The following is a 14513-nucleotide window of genomic DNA, read 5'->3' on the forward strand; positions in this document are numbered from 1 at the left end:
CCGTCGTTTACTGCACGAACGGTAAGTTTCGAGTAATTCTAATGTCTTTAAAGTCTTTAGTAATGATGTTTCTTGTTTTGCAGGGTTCCGGCGATGGCGGATGACGGGCTGAAGTGAGTTGAAGATGGAGCCCGTGTGATGAATAGAAGTGCCTGGAAGCACGTAAGTAAGCGCTTGTTGCCCGCTTCACGATGCGCTCTAACTGTCTTTTTATTTTGCAGGTACAAGTTCGGAGCGGCTGCAGGGTGCCGGAATACCCACTGGGTTAGATGCGGAAAGGAGTAATGGCACGTGAGTATTAAAGTTCCCCAATGTCTTTAAACGCACCTTGTTTTGTCTTTCAGATGTGGGATGCAGCGCCGAAGGCCACCGGAGCGTGCGAAGAGTTGGTAAGCTTTTGTCTTTCAGATGCCGGAATGCAGTGTGAAGACCTCCGGAGCGCACGAAGAGTAGGTAAGCCTTTGTCTTTCAGATGCCGGAATGCAGCGCGAGGCGTTGGTGACAGCCGATGGACCAGGTAAGTGAAGAGCTGTCACTGAAGACCGTAATGCTAACCTGTTCTTTCTTGTCTTTATAGGTGTTGATGAAGACTGGATTTTCTTGTCTTTATAGGTGTTGCTGAAGACTGGATTCAGGATGGTAAGCCTTTTTCCTTAGGCCCAGGATCAGATGCAGAAGACACGATGAGCGTTCTGCTGCAGAGGATGCAGAATAACGCAAAGCAAGATTCATCCATCGGGTGTGGTTTAAATAGCCTCCTGTAGTGCTTAGGTGTCTCCTTCCACAGCCACGCCTAGGTAAGAAAAGAGTTCCTGCTTTCCAGAAGAGTTCCAGTGTTCTGAATCTAGGGAGTGGCTCCTGCCCCACCCAACAGGAAAAGTAGTTCCAAACAGAAGAGGATCAGAGGCTCCACTGGCAGGCAAGTAAGCAGCATGGTCTGCTGCAGGTAAGTCCACCCAAGCATTATGAGCCCGGCGCTTCCAGCGCTGGGACTGGGCATATTTATGAGCCTGGTGCCACTGGCGCCAGGACTGGGTCCAAAAGGTCCCAATTGGGACTGGTTGGCACTCGGAACCTGGGTTATGGATCTGCTTCCAAGGGAGTTGGGAAAACCCTGACCTTTTGGAAGCAGAGATCATGACAATGCCCTGGCGATCATTGCATGGAAAGATCAGATCTCGTCGGGCGGGGAGGCCCGGGCTGGGGGCGATGGGAGCTCCGTCCCGTCACCGCCGTCGTCATACTCTGAAAGATTTGCCGACTCCTCCTCAGATAACTGTGGCAAATTCTCAAATTGTTCTTGGTCATAATTCCCCATACAATGCATTAGAATATATTTTTTCCATCTTTTCCAGGGTATGCTGGGTTCCCATTGAATGGCCAAAAAATAATTTGGAGGTGGTACCCCTTATATAGCCATGTCACTCTAGTGAAGTCACTGTATGTAGGCAATACTGTAGTTCGAATCAACCAGCAAAGTATAACTGTTGTACACGATATATGAATTGAATCCTGCTCCCACAAAAATAAATGTTTCTTTCTTTTCATTTTATATGTGGATAGGTATATTTTGTATAGTTAGACTTTAATGGTATATTTCACCAATTGTGGAGCAGTTGCTGTGCCTTTAATGGACTCTGCTTGTTTATGTAGACAATTTAATTTTCATATGAATAGAGATTAGTCTGTTATACAATGTGATGATAGTAGTTTGACAGTTTATATTTCATCGATCATGAGACGGATGCAGTGCTCAACACTCTCCTCACGTTGCGTTTTATCATGGCAAATGATTTAGAGGCATTAGTGGGTGCACTAAGTTTAAACAACGCACAATCCTCCTGTGGTCACTGGTTACCCAGGATACCAAAATGGCGCACAGCAAGGTCCTTTCCTTTACTGTTGTCATCCATAACCCAGGTAACTATCAAGTTGACCTGCTGCATTCCATTATCCCCTTGAGTTTGCTCGCCCTACTTCCTGCTATGCTGCCTCGGTGCGCAGTCTGTGTTGGCTTCAGCTGACAGACACTGCACAACTTTCCTCAGCGCGCGCTGGGGTTACTGGCACCCTGCTATACTTGCACTGCGCTTCAACGCACATGGGTCTCACGCGCAGGGAAGGACAACCTCCGTCCTGAATGTAGCACTGGATGTGAAGGGGGAATTGCTTCACTAGTTTGAGACGCAAACAAAAAAAGCCCACAATGAGCACACATGAAGGGCCGGGAGGCAAGGCTGCTGCTCACCTTTTCTTAGGCAGGGCAACTTCAAGAGGAGACTGGTTTCAACTCCCTGATCATGGCTCGATCCGAACGCGGTGTTCACGTAGTGGCAGTACAGGGCAGGCCCACAGAGCAGGATGGCCCAGACTTCACATGGGTCCCTTCAACCACGGCTACTCGGTGGGGTTGTTGTGTTGAACCTTGTCACCAATTAAATGATCCAGGAACAGGTAGGTGATTACAGCTTTCTTTATTAAGAACACATGTACACCCCACCAGACTCTTCTCTGGTCTCCTCTCAACTGACTTTCACTCAAGCATCTTTCTTCTACCTTCCACATTCTAAATTCTCACCCCACCTCAAAGAGAATGGTACAGTGATAGCATGTGGATTTTTTCAAGAATAGTCTGAACCCGGTGGGCAGACTGGTAGCGGTGCAAGGACTATTCTGTTGTGCTCCCAGTAACGTTATTTGCCGGGGAGGGGTGTAAGAAGGACTTGCCGTAATTGATGTATACGGTATAGTCGTCCTTGTGTTTTCATGGGCATAAGGGAGTGAAGGGGTCCAGACCAGCAAATCGTTGATGCATGGATATACATGGATACTCGATCATCTGAGATAAGTCGCCAGCCGAGAAGGGCAATTCATGAATATCCTTGGCACAGATGTGTCTCTTGTGGCAGCCAACAAAAAGGACGTGGATTCTTTGTTGACATTTCTACTGCTTATTTATTAAATTATAATAATGCCTCCCTTTCCCTATTGCTGAGGGTATGCCCTGCCTATATAAATAACTAAGGTGCTCGTCAGTATGTCTCCAATAAAAATAGTCTGCTGTCCAAAAACAAGTTCCATCTGACCATACCACTATTTTAACCAACTAAATGTAGACAGAAGAATGACTCCCTTCTCCTGAATGGCTCTTCCCAAAGAGTTTCTTCTTCACGCCAAAGTTCATTTACTAAACTATTTTCAACTAGTCTTTTGTCACCTTCTGTACCAATCCTTGTAACTCCTTCAGTAGGTTTTCGGGGGTTATTCTTTTCTCTAAACAATGTTCAATTGATCCCCGTTTTCCCTCCGTCTTATCCTTTGATCCAGGCTGCTATGCCCTTTGGATTCCTCTTATATTCAGAAAAAGAGGCAAAAATATTCTTTCTTAATAGACTTTTTTTAAATTATTCAATACAAAAATGAATCGCATAAATTAACAGCCTATATGTTAAGAGCAGAGAGCACCGATAAATATACCTGACATATTTCAAAACAACCCAAAAACTGGAGACACTTCCGAAAATGTCAGTCCACAATCATACATCATTTCATAACTAATAACCAACCTAAATATAAGAACACAATATTTGAAAACAGAACAAATAATGTTAAACTTAAAAAGACGGAATAAAAAAAAAAGGCTTTGACTTTTCATATTTCCATCTTATGGCCAATCCAGCCGTCTTCAACACCACCCAACCGGTTTCGACATATGTCAATAATTTATAATGTCTTCGTCAAAGAATAACTTCTAAATCCAAATCGAAATACAGAAATAAATGACTGTCTGCCCCCCAGCAATGGTTTCCCATGGGCAAAGACAATTTACAAAAAAATGAAGCAGAAATGGATAATGTGCTTCTAATTTAGATGAGATATATTCAATTAACTGGAACAGTCCCTGAAAACCAATGGTTGAACAATGGCAAGGTGATCCCTCAATCAAGTGCAAACGAGACAGTGAAAGCCCTCAACACAATTAGGCTTGGGAAAGCCACACACAGAGTATCACTCATGTGTGCTGTATACAAAACGACCCAGAAATTACTTGGGAATTGGTGAAGGCATTAAATCACAGCTGAGAAGAATAAACACTAGACTGTAAACAAGAAGGATTTGTCAATTGCAGGCAGGATTATTACCAGGTCAATGAGACAGCTCCCCAGCAGAAGGCTGCTTACCGACAATGGGACTTCCATAGAATACAGTGCTCTCTAGTCAAAATATCATTATTGTTGACTCCACATAAAAAGTTCACAGCAGCCAAGAAATGTGGTACTTTGAGTGAGGGCACCTAAGGTCAGAAAATCAATTGCACAACTAATGACTGCCCTGTCCATTACGAGATATATGGCTAGAGAAGTGTAATGAAAAAATGGAAACACTCAACCCCGGAAGGATCCCAGAGGGGTGTGTTATTTTGGGCGCACTTGCTGTCACCCAGAGAGGCAGCTTTTTCAGTGAATCGCTACTTCCCCATCTGCAGTCGGCTTCCAGGGACATCATTAACTTGGTGGAGGGATTGGATTTTGATCCATCCCTGCAGTTGTTGGTCCCATTAGATATAGAGCCTCTTGTTTTTACAAAGTAAGGGGGCTGCTATGGGCTGTACGTTTGCACCTAATTTATCCATACTGCATATTCATCCCAAATAATGACAACCCTTTCTTTCAATCTCTAGGCTTGTACCAAAGGTACATTGATGATATTTTCATCATATTTAATGACATCAAAAGTAAACTCATGGAATTTGTTGATTGGATGAATCACATGGACTACAATTTACATTTCACATGGGAATTGGATTCCTTGACAATACCATTTTTGGATTAACGCCTTTTCCATTATGAAGGTTGTTTGGAGACTGAATTATTCCGAAAGTCAACGGAACACACGTTCACATTTTCCTAGCCAACATCCTAGGAGACTGATCAACAATTTACCATATGGTATGTTTCTGCGGCTTTGGAGAAATTGTACCGACATCATGTGATTTAATCATCACGCAGAAATAATTATTTATTAGTTTGTGCCTTGACTTTTTGTCAACATTGCCAGGCTATACGTGGCTCTATTTTGAAGAACTGCCATATTTTACACGCTTTGTATAGCTCCTTTGGCAAGACGTTATTTTCTTTTTTTAAAAAAAGTGAATGCCTTAAGCAGATACTGGTTTCAGGCAATAGGAATCCAGCCATTCAACTGGATTTGGCCAATAATCCAGTCGTAGGACATTATCGTTGTCAGTCTTATGTGGCATGCATGTTTTCCAAAAAAGTTCAGTCCTTTGAAAGTGTAGGAAAAACTTGGCACCTAAAATCATTCACAACGTGCAGAATTTCTAATGTGATTTATACTATAGTTTGTCCTTGTGAAAAAAATGTATATTGGTAACACCACACAAGCAGTTCACCTCAGAATTAATGAACACGGTTCTAAAATTCGGAAAGGAACTTTAGCAGTCACACTGACCCACATTTTGCAAAACAGGGTCATACGGTTAATGAATTGGTTTGGTTCTGAAAAGAGAAGATGAGTTTGGCATGATATCTAGATCTAAAATGAAGGGTTGTATGGCATTACAGAATGAGATGTTCCAAAGACTATTTTCTCACTTTCTCTGCACAGCCTAGCGATGTGCCTTTTTTCTTTGTATACACTCCCAGTATGTTTTGGTCCCAGAGTAAGACTGAGGTCTGCGACCGATCTAGAACCTGAGGTGCTTCAACAAGTTCCTCAGGAAAGATAAATTCAAGATGGTAACACTCTTGCAGATCCTCCATGCCCTAGAAATTCGGGATTGGTTGGTGCCACTCGGCCTACAGGACGCTTACTCTTCCATGTGCCGATCTGCTGAAAGCACAGGAAGTAACCGAGGTTCGTTGTAGGCAATACTTGCTACCAGTTTTGAGTTCTGCCTTTCAGCATACCTCTGCCCTGAGGGTCTACACCAAGCTGTTGGCGGTAGTGACAGCTGGTCTCAGGAAAGGGGAGGGGGCGCGGGGTTTTACATCTGTCCCTACATAGACGATTGGTTAATCAGGGTACAGTCTCCGGAACAAGTCCTGGATCATCTCAATCGCACCTGCCACCACCTCCAAACGGTGAGCTTCTCCCTCCATTTTAAGAAGTCCCAGCTGACACCTTCTCAAATGCTCCAATTCATTGGAGCTGTCCCGGGTTCTCCTTCAAGCAAGGTATTCCCCCTCCACCCCTATTCCCTTCCCAGGGCTCTACATATCCTGCAACTGGTCACCAAATTCCAGAACCCCCAATACCTGTCAGCCCTAGACATTTTGCAGGTGCTCGGACTCATGGCATCCTGCATCTTCCTGGTGCCAGAGGTTCGGTTTAGAATGAGATCAATCCATTACGCCCTTAAGTCTCAATGGCAACAGTTCTCTGGCTGTATGAAAGACTTGATTCAAGTCCTGAGAAGAGTCGCTCAGGCTCTCCTGTGGTGGGCTTGCACAGAGAACTTGATGGCAGAAGAGTAGGCAACCGTAGTAACTGACACATCTCTGAAAGGCTGGGGCACTCACCTGAATGACCTGACTCGCCTGAAAAAGCTGACTAAGAGGGCTGTGCTCCCTGGCGGAAACACAACTTCACATAAACTTGCTGGAGCAGAGGGGAGTCAGACTGGCTCCGATGGCCTTCTTGCCCTCCATAGAGCCGAAGACTGTCCTGATCATGACGTACAACACAGTGGCCATGGACAACATCAACAATAGAGGTGGTGTAGGGTCACTTCCCCCTGTGCAGAGAGGTGATGCAGCTTAGGTTCTAGGCATTACAGAACAGGTTCTCCCTAACAGCAATTCACCTCACACGGAAGGAGAATACGATGGCGTATGCCCTGAACAGCCAGAGCCCGGTCTCCCACGAGTGAGAAAAGTGCCAGAAAGTTCTTCCAGAGATCTTTACCCTTTGCGAACCTCCTCAAGCTGATCTGTTTGCCTCGAGTGTGAACAGGAAGTGCAAAGTTTTCTGCTGGAGGGAATTTTCCTCTGAAATTGGTGCTCTTAGTGGGCCATTGACCAAAGTCACCTAACCTGCAGTTCCCCGCAGTTAGCCCCCATATATTTAGTGTGAAGTGTCCGTGAAAACCAGAGCCTCTGGCCAATGCTTAGACAATGGTTCCCGCACCATCAAAATCTTCTAGCTGGACCACCATGTCAAATCATTGGTCCTCAAAACACAGAACATCTAAAATGTTGTCTGAAAACTATAATTACTCACAGAAGCCAGAGAAAAGCTGGAGCATAGCTGGTAGCATGTGTGTGTTCCGAAACAAGAATGACTATTTGCTGAATGTTGGCAACACTTCACTTAGATGGAAATATTTTCCTGACCACAAGTTCAGGACTTCCCAAATGAAATTGAGCTTCTGGGATGGTGGTGTGTTGGTCAGCGGGAAGAAGCAACAAGCCATGTAGCAGCAGGCAGGTGCCCTTGAGATGTCTCGATGCATGCTTGGGGAAAAGCCATGGATGAGCCAGTTGCTCAATATCAGGACGACAAACTCATTCTTTTCGGAAGTGGGCACCACTACGACTATAAGCTTGGTTAAACACCCTGAGACTTGAAGAATAACCTCAGGAACTTGGAACATGGAAGTAAGTAAATCCTAAAGGTCTAATAAGGTCAACCAGTCCTGGCCCAGTAGAGCCTGAAGGATCTCTCAATGTCACCACCCAGAGCATTTCCTTCCTCAGGAATTTGTTCAAGACCCAGAGGTCCATGATGGGATGAATGCTTGGCCCTTCATGGGTGTTAAGGAGTAGAGAGAATACCTTCCGCTCACCTTCCCCGAAAATGGGACCTCTTCCACCGTGCACTTTGACAACAGGGTGTACAACTCCTTCCCAAATTAACGCTCTGGGTAGCCAGGGGGCATGGGTGGTCTGTTTGGAGGCTTGCAAAGGAACGCTAGACAATAGCCTTGAATGTTAGGGAGAATTGCCTGTAAAGGCTAATTTCCCAAACCTAGTGAGTCCCCCAGCAGCTTTGCTGGATTTTTGGGGTTTCTTTTTTTTCTCCTGCTAAGAGTGAGACTCTTTTTCTCGCACTCTTAGACATGATTTGAGGTGTTCCTTTGACTTTGAATGTGTTTTATGGGCTATGGGGTCCCTTACCCCATAAGGCTTCATGTGTTTTTGGTATGTGGGTTACACAGCACCCTCCGTGCAGTAAACCCAGGGGTGTCGTAGCGACCCCCAAACATAGACTCCATACCCTGGGACTGACTACTGTCTCCCAGGGCATGTAAAGTCACCATTGGCTTTACTAGTCCCAAATTATGAACAGAAACCAGTACAAACCATCATATTGTGGACGTACTGGTCGGGGTAATTCGATTGCCCCGGGGTCTGTTGTTCGAGGGGGCACGTCTCCGTCCCCCCCGATTGAGTTTTGGCTGGTGGCAGTGGATACTACTTTTTATATTCGAACGCAAATATTTTCCTATGGGATTTTCCCATTGTTCGAGGCTACCACTTTTTAATATAGCCTCGAACATACCGCCAGTTTATTAAATTAATATAAAATCACCGGTTGGTAATTTTTGCCAAAACTCGGTTCCAAAATGGCGTTTGTGTTCTCTTCTGTGACTCCAACCCAAGTCGAGCCCTTTGTTCCACTTTTTGGCGGGCTTCTCCACAGAAGCCTCCAAAAGTGGTGCCACTCTGTCTGTGTACCACAGGGAGTGTGGGAGGGGGTTTAGGCACCCTGGACTGAGTTGCCTTGGCAACTCAAGTCGCACTCTTGTGTGATTGGCCGAAGTGGTGAGGCGCCCGGCTCACCACTTCTCATGTTTGATTGACAGCTAGGCTGAATGAATGGGGGTTTGCTGCATAAAAGCAGGGCTTTGGGGACTGGAACTTCAGAAGTCGCCACAGGACCTAAAGAATCTGAAGAGGGAGAAGCTGAGCCGACCTGCAACGACGACACCACTGGTGGAGCCCTTCTGAACCGTCTCACCACTTTTCCCGACAACAGAGGAGATCTCCAGTCCGGAGAGTCTTCTTCCTTTGACTGGGATAACCAGTTTGCCTGTCTTTTCGCCTTCCCGGATCATCTCGTGGCCGCCTTGCCTGTGCCAAGCACCCCGGCAACCGGAATACCATGGTTTTTCCACCATCGCGAATAAAAGGGTCTTACCTTTTAACCGGAGAACTCCGCGGCTGGTTTCTTCCCTGGCAGTGCAACGACCTTAAGCTTTCCTCCACGTCGAGACCATCTCCTCCTCTGGACGACGCTGTGACTTGCACCCGCTGCGAGGAACAACTGCCCCTGCTGGAGGATCCTATCCACTTTAAAAGTACTGTGTCCGCTTGGCCTCCCTCGCAACGGTCTGTGTGGGGTGACTCTTAAAAGCTCCCACTTACCACTTGGGTTGAGCCTAGGCTGGCTAACTGAACTTTTCTGAGCTGACTTAATTCTTTTCTGAACTCCCGGCAAGACTTTTCAAGACTTTTAAAACTGTGATCTTGGGCGCATTGGTGCTCTGTTCTCTCAAAGAGGGAGCCTGGCCTTTGAACTTTTTGCTCACAAGTAGACTTGACTTTCCTGCCTTGCTGGGTGCTTCTAAAGTATTGCGTTGTGTGCTTTTCCTAATTTCTGCCTTTTCCCTCCCTTTTTCTTAACTTATTGGAGTACCATCTTTAGTTAAGCGCTCACCTCTGTCTGGAAATAAATGGTGTTAACTAAGACTTGTCTAATAAGGAATAAGGGATGTACATCTAGTAATAGTGATTGTGTGTTGAATTTACTTACCTCTTTTTGTGCTAGTGTAAATTACAAGTGTGTCTTTAAATAAATAATTATATACTTTTACACCAAAGCTCTGTTCAGTGTTTGCTTGTACTACTGTGTCTCTGTACCTATTGTGTATACTCTGCATACTGCCTAACTCATCTTGAGCCACAGCTACCTGGTACATTTGGGTGGTACATGACTGCTACCAATTGGGTTTACTGCCAACTACCTGTAGTCCTAAATCTTTTGCAGTGGTCCCTAAGGGAACTGCACAGGTTTCTGCCCAACATTGACGGACCAATTTTTGCACCCAAGCATTGGAGATGAATTCATGCCACCTGCGCATTGGGGTGCTTGTACAGCACCGCCTGCTGCATCACAAAGTCAGGGGACGTGTCGAGGCTGTTTGCAACGCAAAATTGTGAAGCCAGCTCCATGTCCTCAGCATGGTCTTTCGTGAAGTCTGGTAAAGTGTTGTGCCTGCTCGGCAGAGTGGCTTGAACCGAAAAGGGACTATTCCTTAGTCACTGAAAATGGCTGTCATTGACTGAAAATGCGCATGCCTCGACGTCGGGATGTAGCGCAGGAGTTGCAGAGCAGTCAGGGCTTGAACAGCAGTGGCTGCGTCGAACTCTACACACTGGCACCAGCAGAGGTAGCGGTTGAACTAGACATGCTGATAGTCTTTGAGGGGGCTGAGCTCGGGGGCGTGCAACTCGACTCCAAGCTTTCATAATATCCCTCCATCATCTACGATGTCGAGGCAGAATCTGTACCGGTCGCAGCCTCCAAAAAAGTTATCAACATGTGTTGCTCAAACGCCTCCCCTAAACGCCCCCTTCGATGGATAAGATTTACCACTTCACTCGAACATTCATTATCGTCCAGTCTTTGCCTTCTTTTCTTTTTATTGTAGAAGAGTGGTGAACTCACAAGAATGGGATTTCTAACCTTCATGGTGCCTGCCCTCCCATCCGTCTCTGGTATTGGCTCTTGCGTGTCAGCCTACGAAGACTCCAGGATGAGCAAGCAGGTGACTTCGATCAGGGTCAGCCTAGCGCCAACTCCGCTGCACATTCCCCTCAGGGCAATATGGCTGTCAGATGGACACGAGCTGCATTACTCCAAGGGCTTCCCTAAACACCACTCAAATATTGTGCAGGTTGTTAATGGGCATCTTGGAGCAGCACTCCCTACTGCGATTAAAGCCCGACTGTTTGGGGCCCTGCATTGTGGTGCCAACATTTATTTTTCCGCAAACATTTCGAGAACACAGAGCGGAAAAAGGGAACTGTGGGAATGGTGGCCTAGTGCATACTATATGTATGGTCGCCAATGTCATGTGTCCATAGACTTGAAGCATGAGAGTAAAGGTGCCATCAACATTTTCCAAGAGCAACTGGCCTGGAGAATATCTATCCAAATGAGTAATCTGTGGGAGGATGCAATCCACAGAAGGGCTCTTTGGAGATGCTCCTTGTTCAGAAACAGCCCTACTGATTGTAACAAGAAATTATTCAAGAACACAAAGAGAATATGAAAGAAAATACAGTTATCATTTTTGTGGCTGTATGTACATACCAAATAAGCTTTTTTATATGGTGGAAATCACAAAGAGAACCGATACACAGGACAATCCATGCCACGAGCAATGCCATGGATATTCCAGCCAAATATTCTTCTTAACAATCCATCACTACTTACCGCTTAGAATTTCTTCAGCCACCGGGCCCATTCCAGCTCACTGAAAATCCTGTGTCAATATACTTTTCCTCGTTTCTCACTGGGATTCTCTGACTGCTTCCCCTTTATATAACCCTCCCTATTGATGGACTCGATGTCCCTGATCAATTGAGTAAAGAAAACTTGTTCTTTTTCCAATTCAATCAACTATGCCATGTTCCCCCTTTCATTGATCTGGAGGACAGGGCTGTGTGTTTAGTAACTTGATCAACTCCAGTCTAGCTGGACTCCGTAGTTCCTCCAAAGATAAACTACAAGTGACACAGTGTGCAGCAGTTAGGCTAATCCTGGGTTTATCCACTAGAGACTACATTGAGTCTGGATGCAGATGCCTATTCTTTAAGGTAATGTGCCTTCTACATTTGTGATTATAGATAGCAGGCCATAAATAGGTTTTTGTAACGCTCAACTGATTCCCGCAGAGGCGCCGGTCTTGACTGGGTGAATGCCGTATCTTCAAAGGTGATGTGTAACACACGGTTGGCTCTTTGGGCTGGACCTCTGTGCACTGTATGTCTGACTCGAAGAGTAAGATGTCTGCAGATAGAAAATATGGGATTAATGAACTGGGGTTATTGGGTGCCTCTCTCCTCTTCCCTTTCTCTTCTCCTGTAGAACCCCAAAGGTTAACGCCCTCACCTTAGGTAAGTGAACGCCGAGCTCTCCATCTGCCTCGGGGCAGGGTGCCGTAACCAGTTTCTTCACAGGATAAGGGTGCAGGCCTCTTGACCTCAGAGGACTGCTGTCCGTCGTTAACTGCACAAACGGTAAGTTCTGGGCACTTCAAATGTATTAAAAGTCTTTTGTAATGATATCTCTTGTTTTGCAGGGTTCCGGCGATGGCGGATGGCGGGCTGATGAGAGTTGAGGATCGAACCCGCGTGAGGAATAGAAGTGCCTGGAAGCACGTAAGTAAGCGCTTGTAGCCTGCTTCACGATGCGCACTAACTGTCCCTTTTATCTTGCAGGTACAAGTTCGGAGCTTTAGAGAAGCTGACGGGTGCTGGAATACCCACTGGATTCGGCGTGGGAAGGAGTAATGGCACGTGAGTAATAAAGTTGCCCAATGTCTTTAAACGAACCTTCTTTTGTCTTTCAGATGCGGGATGCAGCGCCGAAGGCCTCCGGAGCGTGCGAAGAGCTGGTAAGCTTTTGTCTTTCAGATGCCGGAATGCAGTGCGAAGACCTCCGGAGCATGCGAAGAGTAGGTAAGCCTTTGTCTTTCAGATGCCGGAATGCAGCGCGAGGCGTTGATGACAGCCGATGGACCAGGTAAGAGATGCGCTCCACTGAAGACCGTAGTGCTAACCTGTTCTTTCTTTGTCTTTACAGGTGCTGCTGAAGACTGGATTCCAGGATGGTAAGCCTTTGTTCCCTTAGGCCCAGGATCAGAAGCAGAAGACACAATGAGCGTTCTGCTGCAGAGAATGCAGAATAACACAAAGCAAGATTCATCCATCGGGTGTGGTTTAAATAGCCTCCTGTAGTGCTTAGGTGTCTCCTTCCACAGCCACGCCTAGGTAAGAAAAGAGTTCCTGCTTTCCAGAAGAGTTCCAGTGTTCTGAACCTAGGGAGTGGCTCCTGCCCCACCCAACAGGAAAAGTAGTCCCAAACAGAAGAGGATCAGGGGTTCAACTGGCAGGTAAGTAAGCAGCATGGTCTGCTGCAGGTAAATCCACCCAAGCATTATGAGCCCGGCGCTTCCAGCGCTGGGACTGGGCATCTTTATGAGCCTGGTGCCACTGGCGCCAGGGCAGGGTCCAAAAGGTCCCAATTGGGACTGGCTGGCACTCGGAACTGGGGTTATGGGTCTGCTTCCAAGGGAGTCGGGCAAGTCCTGATCTTTTGGAAGCAGAGATCATGACAGCTTTGGATACATTTGTAAATAGCTATCTCAGAAGACAAACGGATTACTAATGCTGGCCTTGTAAGTTTACACAGTGCTCCTGGGGAAGTAGATATATTTTCTATATGGGGCCCATGTCAATAGAACATTTCTACTGAACCTATGCCTAGAATTCAGAGCACGCTTAAAAACTATTTCCAGTAACTAATTACCCTAAGCTGCAATTGCACCCTCAGCAGTGACTAACAGCCAAGAGAAGACTTTGCTCGCAGTACACTCTTTATAAACGATCTCACTCACTCAGGGCTTAAGCATCACGTTGCACGCACCAAACCCTTGAACTGTCTTTCAGGGGCAGGGCTTCAGGTAGTGAATTAGCCAGCATCCCGCAATAGGAAGAGATCTGGTCAGATTCAATGCAAGAGCCAAGGGGCTCGATATCAAAAAGGATCAATGTCATACTTATTTTACTTTTAACACATTTGCAAAGAAACTGAACATCAACATCAGAAATTTAAGGATGAGCTTAAAAAATACCAGCGAGATTAACAATCATCCTTAATTGATTTAATCACTGGGGTCGTGGGAAACCACATTTGCAACCAACATATATGAACAGGCTGGAGATTAATATCCATCATGATCAAATGAGTGGAATACACGATGAAGAGGGTAGCTGGAACTTTACCAAAGCATTTCTTGCTGGATGACAACAAGTTTACTCAAGTAAGAGGGTTCATGCACATATATTCTGTGGTCGGGAGGAGGGGAGAAAATGTGTGTGGAAATAAAGTATGAGGAAATATAATGAGTTACAAGTTGCATGAGTCACTCTCAGGGGTGAAAATGGATGGTCTGAGGGATCACTCACGACCATCTTGGGGTGGAGAAGACATGCATGTTTACAATGAGAACGCAGGAGTTTCTGGGCAGGTGACAAGTGATAGGATCGTTTGCTGCAAATACATACCCTCTTCTCATCCTCCATTTGTTTCATGGAAATGTTTGGATCAAGTTCCTGTCGGGTACGTAGAAAGGCTTTTTACAGTAATGAACCAAAGAACTAGCAAGACAGATACACTCCACAGAACTATGAAAGTGACAGGTACCAGGCAGGACTACTGTAACATGCACAGATAGCAATAGAGCTGGACTAGGCAGACTC

The 14513-nt window shown here is 45.9% G+C and overlaps 1 protein-coding gene across 7 annotated transcripts in view; it reads right to left on the reverse strand.

The window, feature by feature from the left end:
* Positions 1-14513, reverse strand: part of ITPR1 (inositol 1,4,5-trisphosphate receptor type 1) — a 3145915-nt gene that overhangs the window by 1326898 nt on the left and 1804504 nt on the right. For 3 of the 7 annotated variants that reach the window (XM_069643503.1, XM_069643501.1, XM_069643500.1), the window contains one exon: positions 14319-14366. The exons of the other annotated variants lie outside the window; for them this stretch is intronic. In XM_069643503.1, coding sequence (XP_069499604.1) covers positions 14319-14366 — 48 coding nt within the window. The remainder of the gene's footprint in view (positions 1-14318; positions 14367-14513) is intronic. 7 annotated transcript variants of the gene reach the window in all.

Source organism: Ambystoma mexicanum, chromosome 2p, assembly GCF_040938575.1.
Source record: "Ambystoma mexicanum isolate Mex_15411 chromosome 2p, UKY_AmexF1_1, whole genome shotgun sequence".
In the NCBI taxonomy this organism is placed as follows: domain Eukaryota; kingdom Metazoa; phylum Chordata; class Amphibia; order Caudata; family Ambystomatidae; genus Ambystoma; species Ambystoma mexicanum.